The sequence below is a fragment of the Strix uralensis genome, chromosome 27 (genome assembly GCF_047716275.1).
Source record: "Strix uralensis isolate ZFMK-TIS-50842 chromosome 27, bStrUra1, whole genome shotgun sequence".
In the NCBI taxonomy this organism is placed as follows: Eukaryota; Metazoa; Chordata; class Aves; order Strigiformes; family Strigidae; genus Strix; species Strix uralensis.
In genome coordinates, this window is record NC_133998.1 from 2,422,296 (window position 1) to 2,445,647 (window position 23,352).

Consider the following 23,352-nt stretch of genomic DNA (forward strand, 5'->3'; position numbering starts at 1 on the left):
CCCCCCCCGAGGAGACACACACACACACACACACACACACACACACACACACCCTCCCCACCCCACCCCCCCCCGTGCTGCACCGGGGCACCCCTCTGTGCTGCTCCGCGGACCCGGACCCCCCCCCACCCCCCCCGGCACTCTCCTGCGCTGCAGTGGGGGACGGGGGCAGCCCTCGGGGGGGGTCCCTGCACTCCCCACTCCCCAGCACCCTCCTGTGCTGCAGGCAGGGACAGGGGCACCCCCCCGCCACCCCCCTGCACTGCGCCCAGAGATGTGGACACTCCCCCAGTCTCCCCCCTCCTCCAAACAGGGGCACCCCCCCTGCCACCCCCCTGCACTGCACCCAGAGACAGGGACACCCCCCCAGTCTCCCCCCCCCACAAACAGGGGCAGCCCCTGCCACCCCCTGTGCTGCACCCAGAGACAGGGACACCCCTTGGACCCCCCCCTGCACTGCACCAGGGGATGATGACACCCCCCCTCCAGGCACCCCAACCCCCCCCCCCACCTCACACCTGGGCACAGGAACAACCCTGGGTGCCCCCCCGTGCTGCACCCAGGGGCAGGGGCACCCCTTGGGGTCCCCCCCCTGCACCCAGGGACAAGGACACTCCAGCTCCGTGTTCATTTTCTGCAGCCCTGAGGCTCAAGACAGGGGGGTGGGGGCTGGTCCTGGTCCCCCCCCCAGCCCACACATGCCACGAGCGGGGCAGTGCTCAGCCCTGCAGCCAGGCCTGCGCCGAGGCGGGGAGCAGGGCACGGGGTCACGTCCCTCCATCCCTGCCGGCCACCGAGGTCCTGCTGGATGTGGCCAGCGGTGGCCTGGGGGGGTGACTGGGGAGCTGCAGGCTCAGTGGCACCGTGGGAGACCGTCACCGTGTGGGTGTCGTTCCCCCCCCCTTCCCCCCCCGGCCCCCCCATCTCGTGTGACGCCAACCCGGGCTGAGAACAGACGCACTCGTTGCGCCGAGCGGCAGCGCCAGGGCCAATGGCTGCGGCACCGCGGAGCATGACTTCACCGCCCGCGCCGCGCATTGGCTGCTCGCCCCAACGCCGCCATTGCGCACCCCGCGGGCCCCCCGCTCCGCCGCAGCCGCCTCCCCCGGGGACCCCCGTGTCAGCCCCCCCCGCAGCGATGCAGCCCCCAGCCTCGCCAGCACGTTCTGTCCCCCCTCCAGCTTCTCCTCTCCCCCCCGCTATTTGGGGACATTTCACAGAGGGATTTGCAGCCCCCCCAAAACCACTGGTGCCATCCTGGCGTGGGGCTGCCGCGGCGGGATTTTGGCTGCACCCCCCCCCCCCCGCAGATTTGCCAAAATTCCTGATTTTGCCAGGCCCTGCCAGCAGCTCCCACACCCCGCTCGCAAGCAGAGCAGCTGAGGAAAACTGGGCACCCTGGACCTTAATTAGCACCGCTAACGAGGGCTCCCCAGTCAGCCCAGGCTGGGCGGCGGGGGTGTGTGTGGGGGGGGTGTTTTTGCAGGATGGGGGGATTTGCAGGGTTTTGGCTCACAGAGTTAAAGGAAGGACAGGGGACAGGGGACGGGGGACAGGGACGGTGCCGCGGGGCGCGCTGGCCGCTGGCACCCGTCGGGCGGCTCCGGCGCAGGTGGAGGAGCCACATGCCTCCGAAATTGCGCACGCTGCCATGTAGGTCACCGAGCCGGTAATGACAGGGCAGCAGCGCCGGCACCCACAGCCCCAGGGGGGCCACCCAGGGGTGCCTGGCGCGGCGGGGACACCCAGGGCCGGCCCGGAGCTCGCTCAGCCCACGGGGGTCCGCCGTGCTTGTTGGCCACACGCTCGCTGCGTGTGTGCTGCCCGTTTCCTGCGTGCTCACCGCATGTGCGACGCATGCTCTCCATGTGTCATCTGCGTGTCACCTGCGTGTCATCTGCATGCTCCCCACACGGTCACTGCATCCCCGCTGCACGCCTGCTGCGTGCTCGCTGCCCGCTGCGCGCTTGTCGTGTGGCCCTCGCGTCACCTCTGCATGTTTGTGACCTCTGCATGTTTGCTTCACGCCTGGCACACGCTCCCTCTGGGCTTGCTGCACACTCTCTGCACGCTCACTGCATGTCTGCACTCTGCACACTCACTGCACGCTCACGGCACGCTCACTGCATGTCTGCACTCTGTCTGCATGCTCACTGTACGCTCAATGCATGTCTGCACTCTGCACGCTCACTGCATGCTCACTGCATGTCTGCACTCTGCACGCTCACTGCATGCTCACTGCATGCTCACTGCATGTCTGCACTCTCTCTGCACGCTCACTGCATGTCTGCACTCTGTCTGCACGCTCACTGCACGCTCACTGCACGCTCACTGCATGTCTGCACGCTCACTGCACGCTCACTGCATGCTCACTGCATGTCTGCACGCTCTCTGCACGCTCACTGCACGCTCACTGCATGTCTGCACTCTCTCTGCACGCTCACTGCATGCTCACTGCACGCTCACTGCATGTCTGCACTCTGCACACTCACTGCATGCTCACTGCACGCTCACTGCATGTCTGCACTCTCTCTGCACACTCACTGCATGCTTATGGCATGCTCACTGCACACTCACTGCACACTCACTGCACACGCACTGCACACGCACTGCACGCTCACTGCATGCTCACTGCATGCTCAGTGCACACTGCATGCTCACTGCACGCTCACTGCATGCTCACTGCACGCTCACTGCACACTCACTGCATGTTCACTGCATGCTCAGTGCACACTCACTGCACACTCATGGCACGCTCACTGCATGCTCAGTGCACACTCACTGCACACTCACTGCATGCTCACTGCATGCTCACAGCATGCTCACGGCATGCTCACTGCACACTCACTGCACACTCACTGCATGTTCACTGCACACTCACTGCACACTCATGGCATGCTCACCGCACGCTCACTGCACGCTCACTGCACGCTCCCTCTGTGCTCACTGCTCACACTCCACGCTCAGTATTGGCTCCCTGCGCGCTCCCGGCCTCTCTGTGCACTCCCAGCACACTCGCTGCACGCTCTCGGTGCGCTCCCTCCCGCACCGTATCCCATCGGCGAAAGGCCCCGACCCAGGAGGTGTTGGGGCGATGCCGGGGCCGGGGGTGGCAAGCGGCAGCGGCGCGCGAGGGGCGGCTTCCTCCAGCTGCGGGGCCGTGGGCGAGTTTGCAGCCAGGCGTGGCGAGAGCGTCAGGTCTCAGGCTGCCGGGGGCAGGGAGCGAGCGCGCGGTGCCAGGGGGGTCCCCGCCAGCGCAGGGTGCTGGGACACGCTCCCCTTCCCTCCACACCCCCCCCAGCATCAGCCACCGGCACCCAGGGGACGTGCACCCGCGTGGGGCGAGCGTGAAAGCCCGGACACACGTGTGCGAGGGCAAAGCAGGAGCAGCAGAGCATCGCCCCCCGTGGCGTTTGCACACACACACACGTGTGCAGCCAGCACACACACGTGTGCACACACACACACACACGTGCACAGGCGCAGCCTCTCCAGGCGCGTCGCTGGGAGCCGTGCAGTGGCCCGAGGGCCACCTTGCACACGCACATGCCCACGTACGTGCACACACACACACACGTGCACACACACACACGCACGATCATGCTGGTGCCTTCCCAGGTGTTTTTTGCCTGCACACACGTTTACCCCGGAGCATCCCCCGCGTTTCCCCGTCCCCGCACAGCCCGGTGGATGCAGGCTCCAGCCAACCCCCCCACCCCCCAGCTGAACCCCGGCTGCTTTCCTCGGGCCTCCCCTGTGTGTGTTTTGGGGCTGAAGAGGGGGGGTCCAGCGCTGCACCCCCCTTCAGAGCAGCCCTGGCAAATCCTGGTGGCTCCAGCTGCGGGGACACACGCGCCCCCGGCAAACCCAGGGGCGAGAGGAGCCTTTGGAAGCTCACGGCCTGAGTCTGCAGCGCAGACATCCACATTTTTTTCAGGGAAACACAAATTTTGATGAACCCTCCTGCCTGGCAGGCGCTGAGCCCCCCCCAGCCCTCCTCCCTCCTCCTGATGGTCGCATCCAGCAGCCCGAGGCCTGCAAAGCCGGGACTGGTGGCAGCAAACCCGTCGTGCCCCGTTTCTCATGGGCATCCGTGAGCGGTGAAACACCCCCGGGGGTGCCCGTGTCCCCACGGCATCGCCTGTCCCCGTGCCCCTCGGTGCCAGCCAGGACGGGGGGGGGTCTCCACGAGTCAGGGGAGCCCCACACGCCATGACCAGCTGAGGGAAAACAGGAAAGCGAGTGGGGCCGTGCCGGAAGGCGGCTATTGTTGGCGTGGGGAGCGGAGGGAGCGCGAGTGAGGCCAGAGGCCATCCCGGCCCCCCTGCCCGCCCGCCGCCCCCCCGGCCGGGGCCACAGCCTGCCCCGAAGTGGCGCTCAGCTGCCCCGGAACGTTCCCTGTGGGATGTTCCCTGCGGGAGCGTGGCCGCTCGCAGGGCGTGCAGGGCTTCCTCCTCCCCTGCTCTGCTTTGGAAGGGAAAAACTAAAATAAATCCTTTTTCCTTGTGTTATTTCCCCAGCGCAAGGAGGGCTCAGCTTGCCTCCCCTGGAAGCAGGAGGATTCAGAGCCCTGGCTCCGTGTCAATTTTTCAAATGAAAAATCTTGCAAAAAACCTGGAATTTCCTGCCAGGCAGAAACCTGGAGGTTTGACTCTCCCGGCGCTGGTTCTGCTGCCGGGGAGGGACGGGAGGGAGGGGGGACACGAAGGACACGCACCCGCGCACGTCCGAGGCACACGTGGGCACCCGGCCGTGCTGGCTCACATGCCGGCGGGTCCCCCCGGCCTCCCCCCTTGCCCCGATGCAGTCAGGGGAATTTGGGCAGCTCCCGCGGCGCCCCGGCATGTCTGACCCCCCCAGCCCAGCTCCCACTGCAGGGGCAGGATGCCGGGGCTCCAGCGCACCCCCAAACCCCAGCGCTTGCCCCCCACTGCCACCGTGGAGTTTTCCCCAGGGACGTGCCCCCAGTCCCTCCCTCACTCCCCATCTGCTGCGGGGAAGGGGTCAGGGCGAACCCCACTTGTGTTTCCCAGCTCCTGCTTTGCACCCACAATCTGGGGCTGCCCCCCCCATGGTCAGGGACCCCCATGGCAGAGCTGCCCGGCCCAGCCTGTCTTGGTGACAGCAGCAGGACACGGTCACAGACCGAGGAGGGGGGGCCACACGCAGGGCATGTAAGGAGGTGCCGTGCCTCAGTTTCCCCAGTCGGAGGAGGTGCCGTGGGGTTAAGGAGCAGCCGTAATCCACAGCCGGGCAGGGCGGCCCCTAGGGAGGACACAAACACGAACTAGGGGGGTTTCACCCCAAAAAAAGCTTTTGAGGGGGAGACACCAGTTCAGTGGGGATCATCCCCCATCCCCCAGCAGCCTCACAGGGACACGGCCAGCCCCAGCTCTGCCACCCTGCACCAGCCAAAACCCAGGGGACAAGGAGATGGAGACGGGGGGCTGGGATGGACCGAGGGGAGGGAAACCCCTGCAGCCCCCAAAACCAGGGGCAGGAGCTCTGGGAGCTGCAGTTTTGGGGTGTCTGGGGAGAAGGGAGGGGGGGGGGGCTTGTGCCATGCCGCAGTGGGGGTCCTGCCTCGGTTGCTGGTGGCTTTTAAACCAGCCCCAGACTCTTTTTGCCCCCCTGCATCCTCCGGATTCCCTGGGGAGGGGGTGAGACCCACAGGAGCAGCCCCAACCTGCTGCAGTCGGGTCACTGCGAGCAGCCCCGGGGAGCTGGGGGGATGCGGTGAGAGGAGAGGTGCAGGCTGACACATTGCAATTTCCTAGAAGGAGCAGAAAAAGTCCCAAACCACCAAAAAAATTACCCCTGCTCCCTCGCTGTTTGAAAAGGGCATTGAAGCTGCAGCAGAGACTCGTGCACCCCCATGCTGAAGGACGCTGGGTGCTGGTGGCTGCATCCCGGCAGCCTCTTGGGTTCGCAGGGGATGTTGTTTGCCAGGAGCAAAAATTAACCCCAAACTCCTTTTTTTAAGCAGTCGCCAGCAAAGTGCTGGGTAAATGGTGGCAGCGAGGGACTGTCCCCTCCTGCGGGGACAGCGGGGGGCACAGAGCAGCAGATGCTCTCTGCTGTCGTGTGCTCCCCGCTCCGGTGCTTTCCCAGAAGGGTCGTTGTGACCTGCCTGTGTTCCCGGCGTGGGGCCGGGGAGCTGCTGGCTGCCAGCCTGGCCACGCTGTACAAGGCAGAGGGGAGCGTGTGCTGTGCCAGTGACCATCCCCTTGTCCCAGCAACGGCTGTCACCTCCTCCACAGAGCCCCAGAGCCCAAAACCAGAGGGGGACAAACCCCCAGCCCCATTCCCCCTGTCCGGGAGGAGGCACGTGGTGGGTCAGGGCTGGGGGGGGCTGCCAGGGCCCTGCAGGGCCCCCAGGGGAGGATCTGGCCCCAGGGACATCAGCTGTCCTGGGGAAAAAAAAAGCAAGCACAGTTCCGAGCAGTTGGCAAGCTGCCGGCTGCCTGCTCAGGGAACAAGGAGCAGGCGGCCACAGGGCTGCCAAAGTCTGGCGGGGGCTGAGCGTGAGGGCAGAGCTCCTCGGGGACACGTCCTGTGCCACCCCGTGCCCCTGTTTCCCCAACCCCAAAGGTGCAGGGGGGGGATAAGCATGGGACGGGGCAGCACCTCCTGGGGATGGGAAATGCAGGCGTGGAGCAGTGCCTGGCGCACGTGTGAGCAGCATCGCTGCTTACAGCAAAGCCCCAGTGATGCTCTGAGCAGGATCTGCTGCTTGGGGAGGTGGTGGCGGCTGGGGACATCCCCATCCTCCCCCAGAGGGGACACGGCTCCCGCACAGACCCCACGGCCATTTCCTGGCTGAAGCCACGTGGCTGCAGGAGACCCCCAGACCACGGTCCCCCGTGGGCAGCTTCTGAGGGCCCGTGCGATCGCTGCCCGTACTCGCCAGCTTCAGAAACCTGGGCTGATTTCAAGCAAACCCTAATGGGAACTGAGGTCCTAAAGCTCCTGAGCTCCTCCATATTCGGGGGCTGGAGGAGCCCAGCAGGATGAGGGTGCAGGGTGAGCCATTGTTTCCTCAGGAGCAGCGGGCGACAGCGCTGAGCCAAAGAGAAGAAGTATTTGCCTTTGAACATACGGCGGCCGCCGCAGCCCCCCCTGCGCCGCGGCAGTGCCCTGCAGCCCGCCAGCCCCCGCCCGCTCCAGCTCCGGGGCAGACGCCATCTGTGCTTTTTGGGAAGGGGTCAGCCCCGCAGAGGGGAGGCTGCCGGAGCCCCGGGCGCGTTACCTGCTTGACCCAGGTCCTGCGACACAGGAGATCTACAAATCTGTTCTCCTTCAGGCTCTCACCGAAGCCTTTGTGACACTGGTCTGCACCCCACCAGCACCTGGGGAGACGAGCGGTAAAACTACCGCCAGGTCGGGGGTCACAGCTAAACCCACTCTGCCAGGCTGGGCTCAGCTCTGGGCGCTCGCTGCAGCCCGTTCGCCTGCAGACTTGGACTCGATTGCAAGGAGGCAGCTGCGGCTCACGGGCGAGTAAACACGAACGAGGCCCCCGCACAGGGAGATGAAAGCAGGGTGCTGCCTGGGCGGCGGAGGCAGGAGCAGAGAAAGGCCGAGCACCGGCTCTGCAAACCTGTCTGGGCAACATCCTGCGCCGTGCACGCCGCCGAGGACAGGCTCGGCTGCAACAGCACCTCCAGGCCCGTCAGCTCTTCTCCCCTAAAGCTGCTTTTCCTCCTCCTCCTCCCTCGGCTGAGCTGGTCCCGCATGGAAGAGGCCAGGTCTTTCCCTGCAAAAAGGAAGGGAGGGCGGAGGAAGGCAGCGCCCTGCAGCCCCCGGGATGGGTGCTGCACGCCCCGGACACGGCGCTCGCGGCCGCCAAGGTCGGTTGGTGTGAAAGGGAAAACGGATGAAAAGCGACGTGAGCCGAGCTGACAGTGCTCACCCCCCGCTCACAGCCCCAGCACCACCTGGCACTCGGGTCCCTGCGGGTTTGTGCCCTTCCCTGCTTGTGTGCAGGACCCGGCCCCGCTCCTGGGGCACACGGGGGCTGGGGGGGGGCTGCACCCCCTCCCGGGCAGTCATGGGTCTCGGCTCTGCGGGGGGCTCTGGCCCCTCCAGCAGCACCCGGCCAGGGGGGATGCGGCTCCAGCTGAGCTGCACCCACAAAGAACTGGGAGAGGGGCCAGAGGGTGCTTGGTAGGGCCCAGCACCTCCGCCATGCCAGGGGAGTGGGCAGGACCCGGGGCTGCAGGCAGGGCACAGCCAGGTCTGGTCCAGGCAGGAGCTATGGCTGTGGAGCCCGTTACTCCCCTCGCGACCAGGAAAATAACTCGCAGACCCCGAATGCAGAGCTTGGGCCAATCCAGTCCGTCAGCCTCGCTGGCTGCGCCCACAGCTCCTGCCAGCGGCACCAAAGAGCCCGTCAGCAAGCTGGAAAAAGCTTGAACTCGCCTCCCCTGCCCACATCCACCCAGGTTTTAGAGCTGGGAGAATCAGCCCTTGGGCAGAGGGACAGCGCAGAGACAAGTCAGGACAACCCCAGGGTGCTGGGCGAGCTCCAGCACCCGCCCCCTCTGCCCCACAGCCCTGGGAACAAGCACGGGGCTCGGAGCAGCCCGGACCTGGCACCTCGAGAGCGGGAGGAATCGAACCTTACGGCAGCAGAGCCAGGAGCAACACACCCAGGAGCTTTTAGCAACTGTAGGAAACAGCTCTGCAGCGCACTTCCCGAGGAGTCCAAACACACCATGTTTGTTTTGCTGATAGAAAACCTCTGACGAACGTGTAATCACGAGACGTTTAGCAATCGGAGCGTGCTATGTAAATACAACATAATTTATTGGTTCCATTTCAGAGAACTATAGTGGTATTTGTATGAGTGTCCTAACGATAGTACAAGAAGCAAGAGTCACGTATGTACAGAGATTCCAGGACACAGAAAAACTTTGTAAGGAAGAAGTGGTTAGTGGTACAGTTTGGTCACTGTTCATAGAAACCTTTTCTCTTACTGTAAACCCTGCTTCCCCCAGCCCCCCCCAAATCCTAGGTAGATCTACCTACCTACCTCGGGGGCACTGCAAAGCTCTCGTCACGCAGCGGCGTTGCTTGTGCAAGCAGCAGGCAAGGCTGGCGGGCTCTGGCTGCACACCAGAGCCTGGTTACGAGCTGAGTGGGGACGGGATGCTCGGGAAGAGGGAGAAGGCTCCGTACCCTAATGGGAAGCAGAACACAGTCCACACGCGGCCAGTAAGCGAGGCCAGAGGGCAAGCGGCCCAGTTCCTTCTCAGCAGGGTCAGCGGACCGATGGGGAAGCGCAGGTGGTCGAGGAGAAGACGGCTTCCCCACACCCGCCCTCCGTTCGCTCCTGCCAGCGGGTCCCGTCCCCGCGGGGACGGCGCACCCAGAGCCGCGGCGGGGCTGCGCGGGGGGAGCGGCCCAGAGCTGCCGCCAGAGGCAAGCGCAGGTTCCCACCAGCAGCGCTCCAGCACAGGCTCCGTTAGCAGCGGCAGCGCTGGTCTAGCCACGAAAGAAACCCAAATCCAACTTCTTTCAGAGGGAAAGCAAGGAGGGCCAAGCCTTGGGGACAGGATGCCAAGTGGAGGGTGAGCACAAAAGCGGCTCTGTCCAAAAACTGGACTCACAGCCAGTGGAAGAGGTGCTGGAACCCAACAGCACCCCAGGGGATCCACGTACACCAGCATTTCTTCCCCAATCCCCACGTAACCTCCCTTCACGGGTGGGAAATGGGTGTCCGGAGGGAAGTACCGCGTCCACGGCAGCACCAGCTACACGACATGGCTCTATCTGAAGCGTCTGGCTCGGCTCGCTTGGCGCCCCTGCAGCGAGGGCACGGGGAAGGGTGGCTCTTCCCTCCTCCAAGAGCGAGCATTTCCATCGAGTGGCCCAAAATATTTTTTTTTTTTTTTATAGAAATTAACTATAAAAAACTAGTTTATCTAGAGCATCTTTAAAAAAATATTCCTGCAATGTCACAGTTTTTACATTGAAACTCGTTAAAAATATATAGATTTCTTTAACAAAATGTCTCTGTTCTCCCCTTGAATCACGTCTCCAATGCAGGAGTGGGACTCGGAGTCCTCGGAAGAGACGCCGAGGTGGGAGCAGGAAGGTCTGATCTCAGTGGCACATCCGGGAGGTCATTTCCTTCTGTCAAAGGGACACAGAAGACAAGGGACCATGAATGAAGATCCAGATTGCCAGGTGAGGGCGTGGATGAAAAAAACCTCACCTCTCTTTAGTTGTAAATGCCCTTCTCAGGCATGCGGTGACACTAAGAGCTCCGGTTTGGGCAGGTCCCCCCACCACTCCCATTCCCAACCAGTTTCTGGGCAACCAGTTTTGAGAAGGTACCAGAGACCTCTGTGACTCCTCCACCCCCAGCCCACCCCTTCTGCGCTGGCTGCAGACCCCAACAGAGCCCACCCAGACACTCACCAGTGGTTCCAGCTCCTTGGTGTCTATGAGATTGAACTCTTTCACAAAGTAGTAAAAGTGCTTGTAGCAGGTGTTCACGTGGGCTTCCGACCCCATCTGGGTGATCCTGTCGAAATGGTGGATGTAGACATGGACAAAGACCCGGAAGAGCCTGGAGAGAATCTTCTTCACCACCGGGAGGAAGTTCTTGGGGAAGGGAGTACCTGGGAGGGGAGACATGACCATGAGAAACTTCCAGCCAAGTTAAAACTGGTTCCTTGGCGCTAAAATCAATTGATAAAACGGACAGGTTGAGACAAAAGGGCTTCTGTCCCTGGCAATTTCCAGTTCCCCTCTCCTTTCTCCTTTCGGTTTGGATCAGGTTTTTCAAAGCACAGATTTCATGCCAGAGCGCTGCACACCATCGATCGCTGCTAGAGACTGAAAGCAAGAGACCAGCCTCTGAGATTCCCAGCAGCTGTTTCAGTCTGCGAGAGTTTTCTTCTACTCCTATTTGGCACGCTCAGATAAACAGTGCAAAATACTAGATACGACCCAGCAACTTCCCAAAAGAAAGAGTCGGGGCTGTTAACTCCCCACAGTTATCTCTTAGGTTGTTAAGCTCTTTGGTTAAAAATTAAGGACCTTGTTAAAGGCATCAGTTCTTTGGGATTTGTTTAGCTGGGGCCCTGCAGTGCCACAGTCTGCCCAACCCGCCCCATCTCAGTAGAGTATCACAGTTTAAAGTTCACACAGGTTGTTTCTGGAGGAACGAGGATCAGTCAAACCCTTTCAGTGCTCTGCAAGAACTGCAGCATTTCGGCCAGCATTAAGGGTGAGGAATCTGGTAAAAGCCGAGCTGAAAACAACAATAAAAATTACAAAAACCCAAACCACAACTCTCCTGCTGTCGGAAACTTGTCTTGCTTCCCCGAAGAGAACAAACACCCTGCTTATAGTCCCCAGAGTGTCTGGCAGAAGAGTCCTAACTAAAGGCAACGCAGCAGTTGTTTGGGTAACATGAGGATCGGGTGGGGAGGATTTCAGTGTTACAGCTGTCTGAAAAAAGGGCTGTTGATGGCCCTGCTCCCCTCCTCTGCCCACACAGCACCAGGTTTAAGCAGCGTTTTGGCCCGGGTGGAGGAGCCCCGCGGATGCTGGTGTGGCAGAGGCAGCAGACACGTCTGGAGCAGAGGCCAACTGCGTCCCATCAGAGCTGTGACGGGATAAACGCCGGGGCAGGAGGGAGGGAGCTCTGCTGCATCCCAGAAGATGGGAGCTCTGAATGGGATCAATCATATTTACCTAATGCTTTAGATCCTGAATTCTCACATCTTATTCAGCACAAAAACAAAAACGCCAACAATCTTTGTCCCAAAGCCAGCACACGAAGCTGCGTTTGGATATGTAGATTTAGGTGTCTGAGGCCAAATTCTCATTTCCATCACCCTGGCAATAGATAAAACACTGCCCCTCCCTCCCTGCACATGTCAGCATCCCACCCAGCTGCAGCAAGCAGCCGAGTGCAGCCAGGAAGCACTGAGTTAGAAAGGGCAGAGTCAGCTAACGCCAGCCCGTAATAACAAAGAGGCTAATTATGGAAACACGGCCACCATCACCAGGCCAACGCAGGGCACGCGCGTTGAACCCAAGCTAGCAATCAGCTCTGAAAGAGCTGTCCTTCAGGAGACCACGTCCAGCATGAACTGCTCAAGAGTCATGTCAGAGACTGACTGTTCTAAGAGCAGCCTATTGTTTTCGCTGCCCAGGCTCAGCTTGGCTTTCCTTGAGGTCTCCATGGCTCCAAATGGGAGCTGGTACAGCTCTGGGTATTTTAGCACTCCAGAAGAGCTCTGAAGTTTCTTGGGTGCTCGGAAGAGCTTAGCACACTGCCAGCCCCCGAGCAGCACAAAAGGAAATAGCTCTGCTGCAAGGGTGACCTGTGCAACAGCATCTCCTGGAAGAGAAACAGGACCTGAGGGCTCAAAGCAGAAGGCTCTGCACCGGCCTCCCTCCCCACCGCTGCCACTGGAACGGAACTCACCGACATTAGTGGGGAAGATGTCCTCGTTGTTGATCTGTACCTCAATCCAGTCCATCAGGAGGTTCATGTACTGGGGAGCAGACAGGGCTGTGGGTTTCCGGTACTTGTGCTCGTCCTGCCATCGGTACTCGTACTTGGGCCCCCCCGACATGACGGGGCAGGACTGCTCCGTGCAATAGTCACTGATGGTGCCGTAGATCAGGTTGATGCGGTTGAAGAAGTCCACCACGTGCACGGCCACCCAGTCGTTCTGCTCCTCTCCTGGCGGCAGCTGGACGGCGACTTTCAAGTCCAGGCCAGCGTTGAGCGAGGCTTGAGCCTTCTTGTGCAGCTCAAACCGCTGAGTCCCTGGCTCAAACTTGCGCTTGGGCCGGAAGGTTTTGTCTTTATTGAACACTTGCTTTAAAGCATGCGACATTTTTCTTCTCTTCTTTCTTTTCCAGGTCCGTGGCGATGACAGCTGGAGACGCAGCGCTGCTGGGCCACTTCCTGGGGCAGGGCTGGGGCAACTCTGATCTTCACAGAAACCTCCCTCTGCTCATCTGGTCCTGATCTGCAATGCAGCGCAGAAGGGCAGCGATTAGGAGCAGCTCTCTCAACAGGAAACCTTGTCTAAATCCCATAGGAGGAGATCTGGGATACCATCTGGGCCCTCGCCCCAGATCTGAGAAGCAGGGGAAACCAACGCCAGCTTCCCTTCATCCCCCTTCTCGTTCCAGCCCAGCCTGCAGCAGAGTGGCAGCTCGGCTGTCAGAGGTGACCTGGGCTGAACGAAGGGTCACCCCTGCAGGGTCTCCCTCGCTCAACGTGGGGATGAAAGAATCAGCCCCACAGGGAAGAGGCAAAATGAGACATCAAAGCATAATCCCCCCGTGCCCCCAGAGCAAGACCGCTGCCATTCACCCCGACATCATCACACCGAGACCCAAACCCCATAGAAACAAGGAGAAACTCCACCATCACCTATTCAGCTCCAATACAGCAAATACTTGAGAAGGGTAAAACTTTACGTTGGGTTTTACCTGGATCAGATTTTTCTCCTACACTTCCCCCCCTCTCTGGAAACAAGCCTACCTAGAAGGAAAGGTTATGACAATCTACAATAAAGTTCAGGTCTGTTTCCAGACGTACTCCAGTGAAACAGCCGTTTGAGCAGGAGCCGCGTGCGCTGTCGTAGTGCTAAAGACAGAACATGAAAGGGCAGAGGGGAACAAGAAGAAGAAGAAGCAGCCGCAGCTCAGGCACCCAGAAAGAGAATATCCTGAAATAACATCAGCTCTAAGAGCAACCACAGCCTCTTCTGCAGGTGCAGACAGACCATAAACATATTTTTCGTTTCAGTTTAGCTCACTTCAAGTCGAAGGCTGGTTGAAAGCTGGAAGGCCAGGGAAAGCTTGCCCTCCTCTTCCAGTCTGTGGAAAAGAATTCGCTTCAAGAGGGTGAGACACAAGTTAAGATCTGAAAGAATGCTGACGAGAAACACAGCTCTGTTTATCTGTAGCTAATTATACCTCCTTTGTTCTCACATCCATCCCCTCGTATAATTTGTGTCAAGCTGCTCTTTGATGGAAGCTCAAGGCAGAAAGCTGTGTGTACCAAAAATATTATTTTACATGTGCTGGACAGAGAAATAAAGTAACAGAAATTAACTAAAGCTGATGCCTTACCGAATCTGGCAATAAGAGTTTCCATAATTTCATAAGAAAGCAAGCAAACAAAGCAGAAATCTACTTAGATTTATATGAAGCCATAGTGTTGTTCAAATAGGTAAATAGTATTCTCAAACGTTGGCAAGAAAATCACAAATTCAAGGTCAAGACTACCTTTGCCATCATTCAGCCCATCTCTAACAGATGTTGCATAGTGCTAATCAGCATTTCTTCTCTGGAGAAAGATTAAAAAGATTTAAACCAAGGCCTCTTGTTTTCTTATTTAATTACAGCAAGGAAGAAAACCCAAACCACTTCAGTTCGTCCCACTAAGAATGGGCTCAACATTTCCTAGCGCTGCTTTTCCTGCGGGAACAGGCTCAGTAACCTCTTCTGTGCAGGAGCAGAGAGATCCAAACTCCTGTTGCAACATGGGCCACGACACGTGTTGGGAGAAACCAGAAAAGCATTTTAATGTGGTTTGGCGAGATTCACCCTGGGCTGCAAGGTGAATTCACTGCACGCAGCACTGCTAAAACAGCTGCTGTGACCCCGTAAGCTACTGCGTGAGAGTCAAAAAAAAATAAATAAGAAAACTCCCAGAAGACACGTCCTTATGAGGTGTCTGATCACACCACAGACGTGGTTAGAGGAAGTAGCGAACAGCGCGGCGGGACCTCTGAGCACGAGGCAGCAGCTTTGGTTACCGAGAGCTGTGTCACAGCCTCACCACATCCTGCGGCGAAACGCCGAGGAGACCCGGCGGGGCGGAAGCACCAGGGGACTGCGCCCACCCCGCCGTGGTGCCACCTCCGGAGCGAAGCCAGGACCAGCCTCCAAGTAACAACAATGTGGATGGCAGGTGCTGAGTCTGCAGCTATTTCCAGCAGGAAGTCCCAGAGAAGTACTTGCACGCAATGCTGGAGATGGAGAAAGAAACGTCCTGTAAAACAAACAAGTCATAAAGAAGCCCGAGCATCGCCCTCCGTGCAGCTCCCCGGAGGACTGGCAGCATCCTTGGCGTGGTACGACTCTGTTCCTACTTATTTTCTGTAAGATCTGTCCCATTCCAGCAATGGCCCGAGACTGCAGCCAGGCACCGTCCCTTCCACTGGCCGTGGACGTGTTCCTCGAGCAGGGGTCAGGCTGCGGCTGCAGGGCCCGGCACAGAGAAGAGAACGGGGTGAAACGGGCTTGGCCACGCACATCAAGAAGCAAACACTGACCGTTTTCCAGAAGAAACTGTCATTTCAGTGGGGTGAAGGGATTTTAGTAGGGTGTTTGGTATCAAGGGAGTATCCACCCTACAAACAATTTCCTACGGAGACATCCTTCATGAGAACTGGGGAGCTTGACACAGCAGCAATCGTGTCTCAGACGATTCAGCATCTGTCTGAAGGCATTAGCAAAATGAGTAGCTAAGACTTCAAGCAGATGCAGCCTATTTAATTATGGGCTTTGACTGCAACTGAGCTAAAAGAAACATTTAGCTCTAGGAGAAGAAAAAAAAAAAAAAGGCACCAAAAGCATCCCTAACATTGCTTGAAGATGATATCACACATACAACACCTACTTCCACAGGCAAGAGTCACAGCTCGGGCAGCACTAAGACGCTGCCTTGCACAGAAGAGAAAGGAAAGGTTAGGAACAACTGGGATATGGGACGTGCAAAGCACCTGAATAGTATTTGCAAGCTTCGAAGATGAAATAAAAAAAAATCCCCCCCAAACAAAACCTGCAGTACATTTTGTTTACTCCTCTTTTCCAGCCAGCGGAGATTACAACACACGTCACCGGTGCTTCGAGAGGACCTTGGCCACCCCTCCGAGATCACACAACGGCCGCAGAGAGCCCCACGCCGTGGGCTGGGGCAGGCTGTCTGGAGCACAAACCAACCTCCAGCTTCTCCGCTCTTCCCAAGGACACGAGAGGAGCAGCTGAGTATTATGCTGGTTAAGGAGGCAACTTGCCTGCCCAGCCTGGGGTGTCAAGGCCTGGCCCTCTCTTCCCTCCCCAAAAGCTCGTTTTCTCCCCTTACTCCCTGCTCTCACAGCTCCAGCTGATTTCTGCTGTGTGTATCACCCTGCCATTCCTCTTCCCTCGCCGGGAACGGCGGACCTCGCCCTGCTGCCTTACTTTAAAACCAGGCATCAGGCAGAGGAAGCCCAGGCGGTCGCTTCCCCGTTTCCCAGTTACTTTAACACGCAGCTCAGAGAGGGTATGAAAAAAAGGAAAGACAGTCACCTCCTCCGAAACACCGGGAAACTGCCTCCCCTCACAATCTGCCGCCGCCGTCCCGAGCCTTTCCATGAGCGAGCAGCATTCCCGCTGGATCCTGCCCTCCCTGAAGAGGCAGAACAGCCTGAAACCCTCTTGCAGGAGTCCCATGACTGCTCTGAGGAACACCCAGTGCTCCCCTCCGCTGCTAACACTGTGCAGGGGTTTAACAACTGCCAGGGCAAAAAAAAAAAAAAAGAAAACAACCAAGCCAGCACGTCAGCAAGCTCCTACCTGCGTTTCCAGCCTCGGCAGATTACTCTTGCAATTGCTCAGCCCGTCTCTGCAACTTCTACCAGCGCTCGCAGGCACTGAGGCAAAGAGCTTCCTTTTTCAAAGTGGGGGGGAGGAAAAAAAGTTCCGTTTCATGGGCGGCTGCAATCCGAAGGCTGCCACGGGCTGGGGAGGGGTCAGACACGCGGCCACTTCCCTCCCAGTGACCCCAGTGCCGGGGCAGCTCACATCCTGCTGCCTCACTGGTAAGAAAGCCCGTAAGCAAACCCCAGTGAGCAACGCATTTCTCAAAAGAATTGATTTCTCTAATTTCCTTTTAGAGAAGCCACGCTGCTGTCCTGCGAGATGATACCAGTACGGAATCGCTGCTCAGCGCTCCCACCGAGTCCAGCCCAAAGCTCCGTCCGCAGCTGCTTATAATTGCAGCCCTTCAGTGCCAGTCACCCCGTCCCCACGGCTCCCCGGAAGGGAGAGGGCAGCGACCCACCCCTGCCTTCCCCCCGAGCCATTTTCGGTGTCCTTAACTCACCGCTAATGCCATCGCTCAGGCCAGAGTTTCCAATACGAAACCACCCGTGCCAGTTTGATAAAGCAGCCACAACAGATCAGACGCACTGAGTGCTTCAAGTGAAAAGCGAATTTACAGAGCACACCCAAGAAGCAAAGTGGCTTCAAAATAGACAACTTTAAAAAAGCAAAGAGGGACGCACACGCACGTTTTTTCCATAATTTCCCCCCCCTCCTTTCACAAATACCTTCCCACGGCCATTCTGCACTAGCTCAGCTTCTCAGCACAAGATGATCCTGGTTTTCTATGATCAAAGGAGAGATTTTAATAGGGAGAGCGAGAATCAGACCAATTACAGCAAGCAGGGCTGGACTGGCACTAATGACAGCCAGTTTCTGCGCCTCTGGAACCAGTCTGGCAACAAACGAGAGCTCGCCTTCCCGGGATGAGGTTTTCGACTGCTCTTTGGTATTGTTTTATGATATGAGAAATGAAGGTCTGTCCCCGTGCTTACCTCAGGCAGGGCAAGGCACGGCGGGGAGCGTGTGGGGCAGAGGAGGAGGGCCGAGCGCGGCCGCGGCAGGCACGCCTGGCCATTCATAATCCCGGCGAGACGGCACTTCCACGTCAGCCGGCTTCCTGTCTGGCACCGAGTGCGGCCTCCCGGCCCAGGGAGCTGCCAATGTTTTCCCAAAACCTAATCATTCCCCTCTACGAGCTCTGTCGTGGTGTTTCTGTCTTTTCTCCTGCGAGACCGCTCCACGCTGCTGCCCGAGGAGAGCTGAGCAGCTGCCCGGCGTTACCCTCGGCATCGCCTTTGCTTGTTTTTTCCTTCACGCTCGCTCCTGGCAGCAGAAGCTGCTCTGAAGTTAAAGGAGAGGGAGCAGAGAGTGGATCCGGCCCAGCTGCACCTACAGCCCCAGGCTGGGCGAGACACCAGCAGAGTCCTTCTGCTGCTCTGCAGGACAATATCCACATTTTTCTTTCGGGAACTGCTTTAGCAGCAGCCTTCACAACAAACCTAACAGAGCCATTCAGAAACGCACATTTGAAATGTTGAATTCCCAAGGTTTAGGCAAACAAAGAGCCCTTTATATTTCACCACAAAGTCAGTTTTAAGAAAGTCCTGCTGATCGCCAGCCACCCACCCCCACCCCTGCACCCCGCAATTTAAATCTGCTGCACAATTTGGAAATTCCCAAGTAAGAAGCAGAACAGACACAGCATCTCCCCAGCACTTCCCGGAAAGAGGCCTGGGGAGGAGCAGGACAGACTCTTCACATGCCTCTAAGCCATGCAGAGCCTATCTGCATCGCCATGTGCATAAGAAAAGGAAACAGCATAATAAAAGATCAAAAATAGTTACACTGGGCTTTAATTGGTATCTTCTGTTTCCCCTGAAAGTCTATGCATGCGGACCAATTTTAAAGTCATTACTTTATACAAGAAAGGGAAAAGGCCTGTGAAATGAAGCCATAGCTGAGTTAGGAGAAGACCCAAGCGACGTGAGCGCAGCAGCTCTGGCAGAGCCCGTCAGGCACCAGATGGAAACGCTGCTGCGCGGAGCAGAAAGCCCAGGTCAGCGAGCAGCAAGAGGCATTTTTCAACCATCACGAGCAGGATGGAGGGGAAGGCAGTTTGTTGCTCAACTCTGAGCTCAGGCTTTAGGTCCAGACCAGGCGGCGACGACAGGAGGGAGGTTATGGGTTTTGTGCGATGGATGGAGCTCGCACCACACTGAGGGGAGGCAGGCAGGGGAGCGAGCGCCGGCGGGGCTGGGTAACCCTTTCTGGCAGGGGGAAGGGAAGGCTGAATCGCCTTCAAACTGCACAGAAGACTGAATTTCCAATGTGGGTTGTCCCCCCCCCGGCCTTCCAGCCATCCTCCCCACAGCCACAGAGGGTGGAAAAGCCACACGAGAAAGTAACTTTTATAAAAGGTCACCCCTCCTACTTTCCCTTCCCCAAAAGGGGAAGGTCAGACAGCAGATGCTGCAATTTAAAAATCTTCATTTGAAAGGCTAGAAATGGCTGCAGCATAACAGGAACAGCTATGAGCCCTCAGAATTACTGATTTAGGGCCACTTTTCTTGCCTCTTACGTGAGATCTGCATCTCCTGCAGCGTCAGAGCCGCGGCTATTCTGGAAGGTTTCCCCAGATCGTGCTCACACGTCCACGCCGGGATGACGGCTGCATGTGGAGGCAGAGCTAATCCGCTGCAGGCTTTGCAGACGCTGCGTTAAGCTGACAAGCTGGGTCACGACTCCAGGAGACAGGTTAACTGCACAGACAAATATTTCTAGGATAAACCACAGGCAGTGGGTGGCTGACGGCATGCTAACAGCAGCTCTCTCTTTTCCAGGTCTGAGGGGCCACATTTTGCAGCCTGCTCCTTCGGGAAGGCCTTGCGCTGTCCTCCAGCCTGGCTTTGTCCCCCCACTGCAGGACTTGTAAGGGGCAGCGTGGTATTTATTGAGACCAAGCTGTGAGCTACACGTTTCTTCCTGCTTTTGCAGGTTCCACTTTATTGTCCTCACTGGGCAGGGATATTTTTGAACCAACAGCAGTTTCATCTACTCGTAACTTTGGGACCTGCCCCCACCCAAGTGAACGGTAACACTGGTTTGGAGCGTGAATTTTGACTTAGGCTGATAAAACAACTACAGCAAGAGGCACTATTTTCACTATTTTAACAGCGTGGCTACAGGTTGGAGATCACAGGAGGTGCCAGGGCTATGAGCTCCCCCACCCAGGGACTGAGCCGGAGCACGAGCTGGCCACACGGCCAATCTTTCCCATGGCAGGGCTAATCCCACCGACATCTTCTCCCCACGTTATTATGATGCTTGCAGAAGAAAAGCAGTATTGTTTCCTGCTGAAAGCAGATGCCCACGAGGCTTGCTCTTCCCCTCCACGAGGAGATATGGCAGTAACCCAACATGTTAGCATGTCTCCAGGCAAGGAATAAGCCCACTGATGTGGAGCTAGAGATCACCTCAAGACTAACCACATCATAAGACCTCCTGCCACACAGCGAGAGGAAAAAGAAAAAAAAAAAAAAAAAGGCCCCAACAGCAGCCCCAAGAGAAGCCTGCAGTTAAGATGAAGAAAAATATTACAGTGCCTTTCAGTGCAGCCATGGGCCTCACTCAGCTCCTGCTTCAAACTAAAACACGTTTTGGATGGCTCCAGCTCATTTTCTGTTCCACCGGCTCTCTCGGAGCCAGCGCAGAGGTGCGCAGCCACAGCCACGATTCACCCAAACCCAGCGGGTACCCGGGAAACGCAGCACCAGGAACCCACCCCCCCCCGAGTCCCCGAGCAGGCGAGGGCCAGCACAGAGCGTGGTCGCAGCAGGACGCTTCCACCGCGGCACAGCCCTGCCCCGGCAGCACACGGGAAGGTCCCGCAGCGTCACCGCTTTTGCCTCTTCTCAAACCGACTCAACAACAAGGCCTAGCACCTAGGGACTTCATCCAGACTTTTCTGGAGGAAGTCAAAGCTGCCACAGCTGGATGGATTTTTTTGTGCTGGCTTTGAACACTCTGCCTCCCAGGGGCACCTGGAAAAGGGAGGGTAAAGACGCTGCCTAAGGTGCACTCTTTATTGAAAGCATTGGCTGGATATTATGTATTTCTAAGGATAAGCTCCTAAACCTCCAGCAAAGCTGGTTATGGATCCACTTACAGCAGCATTTATGGCTCAAGTATCACAAAATACTCTCCTGTTGTGTAAGAAATTAAAACTCAGAAGTTGAAGACAACTCTTTTCCCAGATCTGAACGCTGCATGCAGGGCTGGTTAGGTTTTGCAGCCTCTCTTCTCTGACACCACATGCTTCCACTGCTGACAAGGGAAACATTTTTCCTTTGTGTACTGTGGCCATAGAGATCCCTGGCCCATTTACAGAGAAGCACGAGTTACAAAACACGGCACACAGCAGCACAGTCCAACCTCCGCAAACGGGACTAAATCGCACCATTTCGGTTGGGGTGGTGCTTCACAGCCCATCAATGAAAGAGCCACGTTGGAGCCAAATGTGGATAAGGAAGCATCTGGCAAACAGCTCCCGCACTAGAGGACAGATGAAGTCGTGGAGGAGGACTTTGCTCAAGGTGCTGAGTATGAGTCAAGCTCCCTAAGCCTCAGCCAAGCAGCCAGGAGAGCCTGTTTCTGTTTCTGACTATGGCACAGTTGACTGGGCAACCCCAAGTAACGTGTCCAAAAGAGCATCCCAGATCCTGAAAGGTGAGCCGAGCACAGGGAACCAGCTCCCTGCTCAGCACCTGCACTCAGCTCCTCAGTGTAAAACGAGAGCACCAGTTTTTGCTACGACACCACCAAGCTGGCATGAACTCCCAGCACTCCTCTCCTCCCTTTCTGGGGGTTTTAAAGGGTTACAAGTTCGCCCTCCTGCCCAAGTTAACTTCACAAATACGTGACTAAGACAGAAAGTGAATCTAAGATATGGAATATACAGTCCAAGAAACATCAATAGATAAATACAGAGTTGGATGTGAGCCTAGAGCTCAGAAAGGAAGCAGAGTCCAAGGACGAAGCCCTAGGGACTGTGATAAACAGGTGGCTGGGGAAATTTCACCTCTAGCAAAAATCCCCCCCTGCCCTGCAACTTGGCAGGAGACTTCCAGACTGGAAAGGGGTTTTAAACAAAGAAGGGATGGAAATCGAGAAAGTGTGGCCACTCTTAGCTCCAAGCACTGGGAGAAGGGGATCTTGCCTTTCACTAGCACCAGAGGCTGTGACAGAGATGCTTTTTCCAAACATCTGTGCCGCACGCTGGAGAACTTCAAATCCCTCTTTCCTCTCTCTCCAGAGGACTTCCTGCCCTTTCCTTTTTGTCTGTCCTTCTCACACACAGGAAGAGTTTTCTTTGAAGGAGCTGAGATTATTGTACTGCAGACCACAGCAGAGGCAGCTACTGTAGGATTAGCATTCCTGAGCTCACAGCAAGGGACAGAAGCAGAGCAAGAGTTTGCTTTCAAGCGCCACAAGTTCTCCCTCATGACAGCAGGGCCGCAGCTCACCACGATCAGAAAAAAAATGGAGAATTCCCCCTTCTCCCCAAGAATTTAAGAGATCGAGGAGTCTGAACTTCAGGACTATGCCTTTACCTATAATAAAAAGAGTTATTAGCATAGCTTGAGAAGGACAGGGGGGAAAGAGATGGAATAAAATACACGAGCGTCCAAGACTGTAACCTGACGGTTACACTGGCAAAACCCTTACTCTCCGTGCTCGGTTTTTTTCCTCATTATGAGATTTTTGATTTGCAGGTAGCACCCCCCGGACCCCCGCACACAAACCCCTTCCAAGGGGAGGTGACCCCATCGGGCAGGTCTCTGCTCAGCATCCCCCCTCCAGGACACACCGACACGGGCAGGGCCGGGCTCTGCGCCCACCGCCGGCTCCCACCCCCCCCCGCGCCGGCCTGGGGGCTCGGGGGGGGCACGGCGGGGTGTCAGCGGCCTCCTCCCCCGGCCAGAGGAAGGGGTTAAGTGCGGACCGCAGCTCAGGGAGCGCCAAGCCACGAGAAACTCGCTCGCAATTATCTTCTGGCCAAGGGAAAAATAGAAGTAATTTTTAAAAAAGAGTAGATTTAGAAGTCCCAGTTCAACAGGTTGCTCGTTGCGGCCCGCCCCGGTGCGACCCCCTCCAGGGCAGCACGGACAGCCCGGGGACCCCCGCCCTAGGGGGCTGGCGGGGACGGGGACCCCCGGGCAGGGCCTCGCCGCGGCCGCCTCCCCCGGGACACCCCCGGCCTCCCTCCAGGCCCTCTTGTCCCCCAGAGCTTCCCCCAGCCCCACAGGCCCCTTGCAGGGCCCTGCTCCCCCACAGGCCCCTCCAGCCCCCCCCGCTCCCCCACAGGCCCCTCCGCTCCCCTCCAGCCCCCCCCGCTTCCCCGCACCTGGCCGGTCGCAGCTAATCCGTGGCGGCGCGGAAGCGGCTCCCCTCGTGCGACGCAGCACTCCGCCCCCCGCCCGCGCCGCACCACTTGGCGCTCTCTGGCGCGGCCCCTCTCCGCGCGCGGCCGCCAGCAGCCGGCCCTACTTCCTCTTAAAGGGGCCGCGCCGCGCCGCCGCCGGCTCCTCCCGTGGGCGGGACCGGACCTCGGGGAGGGGGGAGGGGGGGGCCGGGTCGGGTCGCACCGCCGAGGCCCGGGCCCGCGGTCGGGGGCGGACACCGCAGACGTTGTCGTGGAGACAACTGCTTATTTTA

At 58.0% G+C, this 23,352-nt stretch overlaps 1 protein-coding gene across 15 annotated transcripts; it reads right to left on the reverse strand.

The window, feature by feature from the left end:
- Nucleotides 1-9,918: 9,918 nt before the first annotated feature.
- MOB3A (MOB kinase activator 3A) lies at nucleotides 9,919-23,189 on the reverse strand. 15 transcript variants are annotated; one of them, XM_074851265.1, is made up of 6 exons: nucleotides 17,631-22,847; nucleotides 17,364-17,420; nucleotides 16,609-16,702; nucleotides 12,449-16,441; nucleotides 10,426-10,628; nucleotides 9,919-10,137 (listed from the first exon to the last, which is right to left on the reverse strand). In XM_074851265.1, exons 4-6 carry the CDS (start codon nucleotides 12,864-12,866, stop codon nucleotides 10,108-10,110), a joined length of 651 nt encoding a protein of 216 aa, XP_074707366.1. In that variant the 5' UTR covers nucleotides 12,867-16,441; nucleotides 16,609-16,702; nucleotides 17,364-17,420; nucleotides 17,631-22,847; the 3' UTR covers nucleotides 9,919-10,107. The 15 variants fall into 15 exon arrangements, with proteins under 15 accessions (XP_074707366.1, XP_074707374.1, XP_074707369.1 ...); XM_074851273.1 differs by having other exon boundaries at nucleotides 12,449-13,001; nucleotides 16,342-16,441; nucleotides 16,609-17,420; XM_074851268.1 differs by having other exon boundaries at nucleotides 12,449-15,249; nucleotides 16,342-16,441; nucleotides 16,609-17,420.
- Nucleotides 23,190-23,352: the final 163 nt, after the last annotated feature.

Coding starts and splice junctions, on each gene's coding strand:
- MOB3A (XM_074851263.1), bottom strand. CDS start 16,485: ATGGGACTCCTGCAAGAGGGTTTCAGGCTGTTCTGCCTCTTCAGGGAG. Junction 15,250..15,841: donor AAAAGAGGAGTAAACAAAAT/GTACTGCAGGTT, acceptor CGGGCCCTGCAG/CCGCAGCCTGACCCCTGCTC. Junction 15,041..15,140: donor ACAGATCTTACAGAAAATAA/GTAGGAACAGAG, acceptor TTTGTTTTACAG/GACGTTTCTTTCTCCATCTC.